This window comes from Montipora capricornis, chromosome 1, assembly GCF_036669925.1.
Source record: "Montipora capricornis isolate CH-2021 chromosome 1, ASM3666992v2, whole genome shotgun sequence".
Taxonomy (NCBI): Eukaryota; Metazoa; Cnidaria; class Anthozoa; order Scleractinia; family Acroporidae; genus Montipora; species Montipora capricornis.
Genome location: NC_090883.1, coordinates 42,723,111 through 42,728,841, shown reverse-complemented (window position 1 = coordinate 42,728,841; position 5,731 = coordinate 42,723,111). Strand labels below are relative to the sequence as shown.

General features: G+C 37.2%; 2 protein-coding genes across 3 annotated transcripts in view; one reads left to right on the top strand and one right to left on the bottom strand.

The window, feature by feature from the left end:
- The window catches only part of LOC138045033 (ras suppressor protein 1-like), a 13,239-nt gene extending 12,485 nt beyond the window's left edge, over positions 1-754 (top strand). For both annotated transcript variants that reach the window (XM_068891394.1, XM_068891386.1), the window contains exon 9: positions 1-754. This exon is cut by the window's left edge and continues 35 nt beyond it. In XM_068891394.1, the coding sequence (XP_068747495.1) occupies positions 1-53 (53 nt within the window). In that variant the 3' untranslated portion in view covers positions 54-754.
- On the bottom strand, positions 81-5,307 carry LOC138045022 (aquaporin AQPAe.a-like). Its single transcript, XM_068891378.1, has 4 exons — positions 4,927-5,307; positions 3,628-3,860; positions 3,056-3,136; positions 81-1,682 (listed from the first exon to the last, which is right to left on the bottom strand). The coding sequence occupies exons 1-4, from the start codon at positions 5,222-5,224 to the stop codon at positions 1,452-1,454; spliced, it is 843 nt and encodes a 280-aa protein (XP_068747479.1). The 5' UTR covers positions 5,225-5,307; the 3' UTR covers positions 81-1,451.
- Between the last annotated feature and the right edge of the window lie 424 nt (positions 5,308-5,731).

Here is a 5,731-nt window from a genome sequence, read left to right as displayed (position 1 = left end):
CTCCTCCTAAAAAAGAAAAAGAGAAGAATGCTAAAAGAAGCCGGAAGAAGTGATTATTTACAAAAACGTTGAGTTCAATATTTCAAACTGGCCATTACCTTATAAAGTGTTACACTGTTGCATGTAGCACCCTGGAGATTTTTTGGAAGGGAATTTTCCTGTGATGTTCATGAAATGATTTACACTTATTAAATGTGCTAATTAACAAATTTAGAGTTCTCATCTTTTATCGCTGACATCATTATCAATACTACATGTATTATTAGTATTACTATAATAATGCAATAATAAACGTCCTGGACTCTGAATTTAGATATCACAGTTCAAGTCCTACATTTTAGATATTTGTATCCAAGAAATAACTTTGAGAGTCCCTGTGTGTGCACAGATTTGTGTCCTAGAAGTGCTGCCTTTTAGGACATACATTTGTTGTTGTTGTTTAATCGTCATCATCATTATTTTCAACATGATGCAATATAGATGAAGGGAAAAATCATGATAGCTATTCAAAAAAAGTATTTTTCTCATTTCACACTTTAGACTGTTGATACATGAGGACAAGTAACTATTGCAAACATTTCAACATTGCAATTTAATGCAGCACAATGTACAGCTTTCAGAATATGAAGTTACAGACATTATTTTAATATAAAAAATACAAATAGTAATTTAGGATATCCATTTGTAACAGCAAAGAGGATAACACTGGCAAACAAAATAATAAAATGTGGATCATTTTTTGTATTAATATAAAGTTGTCCACTTGTTTTAATGTTTATTGATATTCAAGTTATCTTTCAAAAAAAATAATGTGAACAAATTTAACAATTTACATCAATAGATTACAAGTTTAACAAGTTCTCAGTGTCATAGCCAAAATGAATCAAGAATTTTGGCAAATTATAAAATTATAAGGAATGAAAGTTTGTTAAAAGAAAGTAATCAACTTTTGCAACAAATCTTGCTGTGGATGAGAAATCCTTTACACAGCAGAGCACAACTTATCCTCCAAGATCCAGGAACCCAATTTGTGGGACTGAAGTAAAAGTCCAAAATATACCGTTTTAAGGTTGTGTACTTAGTTACCTGGCCAATGAATGAAATTGAGACTGGAGTTGACTACCTCATCCATTTTCTTATGTTAATTCCAACTAATTAGCCTGAGAAAAACATTAACACCAGAAAAGGAGGGAGGTATGTATTATACATGTAACCAGGTCAACACAAGCCTCACTTTCATTAAAAGACCAGGTAACTAAGCATGTAACTGCCAAAAGGTCTATTAAAATCGTGAAATAAAAAGGCAAGGAGGAAGAAGTATAGAATTTTCTTTGCGTGTATGTTATTTCTTGTGTTGAAACTTTTCCTGTGGCCCACGGTCTCAGCCCTTGGCTCTCCAAGGATGAGTACAAAAAAGTAAAGGCATGTCTTGGTGAAGTTCTTTGAGCTCATCACAGAGAAGTGGTAAGCTCACAAGGAGAGTCAGCTTGTCCTGTGACTTGAGTTGGTGTTGGAGGATGATTTTCACTCTTGCTTGGTTCAAGTGGTGCTGATACAGCCTTGTTTGTTAGTTGTCTTCCACTGACCACAAGCTCATTGACTGTTGTGACTGGAAAATTGTTTAGGAGATGGTGAATTGCTGCTGCAAGTTGGGCACCAATGATTGGACCAGCCCAGTAAACCTAAGTGAGTGACCAAAAAGGTAAAATTCCTTGCCATTTCTGGACATGAAAGAACTAAGTCTCACTCCCAGGGGTCAATGGGATAAAGCTTTCTACCCTGCTACTGTCAAGGGAAAAGGCAGACGTAAAAGGACATTTTTCCATGCTATACTTGCAATTCTTAGGCTAATTCCTAAAAGTCATCATTTTCTTACTGATATTAAAGTAAATTTCACCCTTAGATACTTCAGGATGTCGAAGAGAAAACTTCACAAAGGTTCAATGACAGTGCCATCCAATAATATTGTGATCACCTTAACAGAGGTAGATGTTATGAACACATGCAGCTAGCTTTACCTAACCAGCTATTTTAACCCACTAACGCCTGGGAGTAAGACTGAACAGGTTTTACTCTGTCAAACGCCAGACAATTTTATGTGTCAACTGGCGGTGTCCTTGGGCGTTTAATGTGTAAGACCCAGGGTTTTGGACTGGAGTGCACAATCTCCCACTTGGTAACTGAAACACATCAAACGAATTAAATTAACGCAGCCACAATGTGTGATCCCAGTAAAATAGATTCCACCTTACCCAAGCAACATGTCTAGGAGGCAGTGTGGCCCAGTGGTTAGGGTGCTTGCCTTGAGATCCGGAGATCCCAGGTTCAAGACCCGCTCTGACCACTCATTGAATTTGTTCCTGGTAGTCTGTGGTTCAACTTCCCAGCTGCACTTGTAAATAGCCAAATGGCTTGCCTCCGGCCAGTTGGGATTCTTAACAGCTGTTTCGTCGTTTCGTTAACTGTGTTTCATTGGCCCTGAAAAGCCGCTATGGGGAGCAGTCAATTAAGTATGTATTGTATCTGATATCTTGTCAAACCTCTCTCATACTCATGGTGCCCAAAAAGATAAATCAAAGTGGAGGTGTTGATCTTCTCACTGTTAAGGCTAAACTGACAGTTTCCAGTGTTCAGTAACTTCCAGTGAAAACAAGCCCACATCAAGAGACTGAATGTATGTGAATCTTCTCAATGGGTCCAAGATTTAGGTGTAAGTTTCATTGTTGTGATTATGGCTAGAAAGAGTGTCATAGATTCCTTTTAAAAAATGAGAGTTTTCTTAGGACATATGAAAGTGTCAGTGTCCTCAACATGATTTTCTTCTGTTCTTGGAATTGAGTGGGAAAGGCAAGCCACTACTGACTGCTTTATGACCTCTTCAGTATAAATACATGAAATGCATGGTATGACTGGGTTTTAACAGAATCTGTGGAAGTAAACTGGATGTTTGAAAGGGGCAGATGATTCATGAATGCTAGAGCCTCTATGGAGTTGACTATATTCTGTAGAGTATAAACATGATTCTATTTATCTTAACATTGCTTTAAACACTCACCCAGTGATTTCTCCACTTGTTCATTATGACTGCAGGTCCAAAGGAACGAGCAGGGTTGATCCCACATCCAGTTATAGGGAACTATTTCAACCCCAGAGATAAGACAAAACACCATTAGCCAAAATGTTTGCTATCAGCTCTATGTAGGTGTATATAGCCTGCACAAGCAATTTTAATCTGAATGCCTTGGTTTGAAATTAAATGATCTCTGTACCAACTCTACATGCCAACCTACCAAATTAGTACCCATAGCACTCAATGTATGTAGGGGACAATCATCTATATATTTTTTTTTTTAGCAACAACCGCATTCCCAGCCCTGTGTTGAGCAATCAACCACATTTTTGTTTCTGAAGAATCATCTGCATCATGCAACCTACTTTGATCACTGGAAAGGACAAAATAAATTTATTTATTCCTCACCTCATACCACAAAAGGGTGCCTTGTTGATGAGTTGCATTAGGCAGAGTGAAATCTTTAAGTGTCACTCCTAAGGGCTCAAGGGTTCGTTATTAAAACCATATTAGATTTGATCACTTTACTTTAAAAAACTTTTTCATTTATTTATTACCCCAAACAGGTGGCATACACTAACAGCCAGTCCTATCACCACAGATGCTGAGTAATCAATGGTTCGTTGGCCTCCATCTGAGGTGTGCAGCACAGTTAATGTAACCACAGTTGTCATCAATACTTCCACCCCACATCCAGTCAAACACGAGACTGGCTTGACCAGCGTCATTCCTAAATACTCATGGCTCTCAGATGGGACAATGAAATAAAGGAGACCTGCTCCAATTACAGCTGAAAAGAAAGAAAATGGTTGTCTTTTAAGTTCTGTAAAAAGTTGTTAGAAAAGTATAGATCCCTAAGAACTAACAGGTTTGATGAGACTGAAATCAGTGACGTTGATGATTACTTTAATTAGGAGGGTATTGGTTTGTGTGTATGCACACCCCAAGAGCTGCGGGGTTTCCCACAGGATAGCAGGAGGAAACAACTTCAACAACAACAAGAGCTCCGTTGAATATTAATGATAGTGACTTTGAAATTGATAAGGAATTAGCGAGACTTTAGGATTAGAGCATTTATTTTTGGCTATCATGATGGATTATGATAAATGAGAAACACTTTGACTTTGACTTTTTTTTTTCCTTTTAACTTTAAATTTTCTTTTTCCATGTTTTTTTATTCTAAAACACTGTACTGCCTGTAAGAGTTATTTGATGACATCTGAGCGGCAAGGAGTGAATTGGTTATTGATACATTGATTGTATTCTTATGATTTATAATTTTTTTATGTTGTATAGTGCTTCCAATTCTTACTTTTTAATATTTCTGTAAGTTATGTACATATATTTTGCTGTTTTTAAAGTTGAATAAATATTATTATTACAAAATAATAATTATAATAATAATAATAATAATAATAATAATAATAATAATAATGAAACATTTCTTGACTCTGGGCGTTCAGCTGCTTGGCTAAACCCTGGCTAAACAAAATTTCCAACTAAAAGCAAAAATGTAAAAATGCAATATTACTTGTTTCGCTTTCAGGAGACTTTCTCGTGCTATCTCTTATATTCCCATTCGTTTAACGTGAACTTAATTTAATCTTACAATCAATCTTTCCTTTTTCAGAAACAAAAGGGTTTTCAAATTACTCTCAGCATTACCTGAAACGTAAACGTGCTTTCATACTGGCAGTGAAATTAGTGATGTCTCGAAATACCATATGAGCTTACATAAGCTTAAGTTTATGTTCTTACGTGAACTGTGCCGTTTGCTCAAGAGGAGTAAAAGCAAAAGAGGAGTTTAAAAATTAAAATTAAGCATATCGAATTAAGAAGTGATCTTAATTTCTCACCTCCGAGTAATTGAGCTAAAATGAAACAGAAAGCTGTCTTCACCGGCATTGTTCTTGTCGAAACTAAAGACGCCGTTATAGCGGGATTGAAGAACCCACCGCTAAAACAGGTCGAGATGTTTCCCAAAAAGGCGTTCAAGAATCCAAACGACAATGATATTGTCAGGACAGTTGGAGCAGTTTCTTCTTGCGGCCAATTGACGGTCGAGCCACATCCCAGCAGAACAAGAAACATGGCACAGATCAATTCCACAACACATGGAACGAAAATGGCCAAACCCTCACTCCATTGTACCATGACCCCGTGAAACTTTTACAAAATCTAAACAATTTCAGCGTCAAAAAGTTCAGTTGTTCGTTGTGCTGTGCGGCACTGTCACGTTCTCCTTCTCCTTCTTCGTATTTTAAAAGACGATTTCTGATTGGCCACGAATGCGAAGCTCAGTCTCCGCCATGCCTCAGCGCTTTTGGGAAAAAAATCGGAAAAAAGATAAGATAACTAGCTACCGGAGGTAACAAGAAGCAAATTAGTTTCAGGAACAAGATAAGGAAGAATACAGTATGGTGTCCGTGGTCCGCGAGAAAAAAGGATAATCTTGAATATCTTACCTGAACGCCACGAACTGAAATTTTCCCTGAAGATATAGCTTTTCCGTTTCTTGCGATAATATTTAAATTAGCAAGACTTAGTTCCAAACTGAAATATTTCTCTTGTAATTCGAAAAAAGGTGACCGTAATCGCGAGCCCTTCGTCCGCGAATTTGGTCCTTGCTCCCGGCGCTAACCATGTAAGCAGCCCAAAAGA

Bases quoted from the DNA above. Each gene is read 5' to 3' on its own strand.
- LOC138045022 (XM_068891378.1), bottom strand. From the start codon at position 5,224: ATGGTACAATGGAGTGAGGGTTTGGCCATTTTCGTTCCATGTGTTGTG. The intron at 3,861-4,926 runs GTGAGAAATTAA...CTTTCTTTTCAG, and splicing joins TTTAGCTCAATTACTCGGAG to CTGTAATTGGAGCAGGTCTC. The intron at 3,137-3,627 runs GTAATAAATAAA...GGGTTGAAATAG, and splicing joins GTGTATGCCACCTGTTTGGG to TTCCCTATAACTGGATGTGG.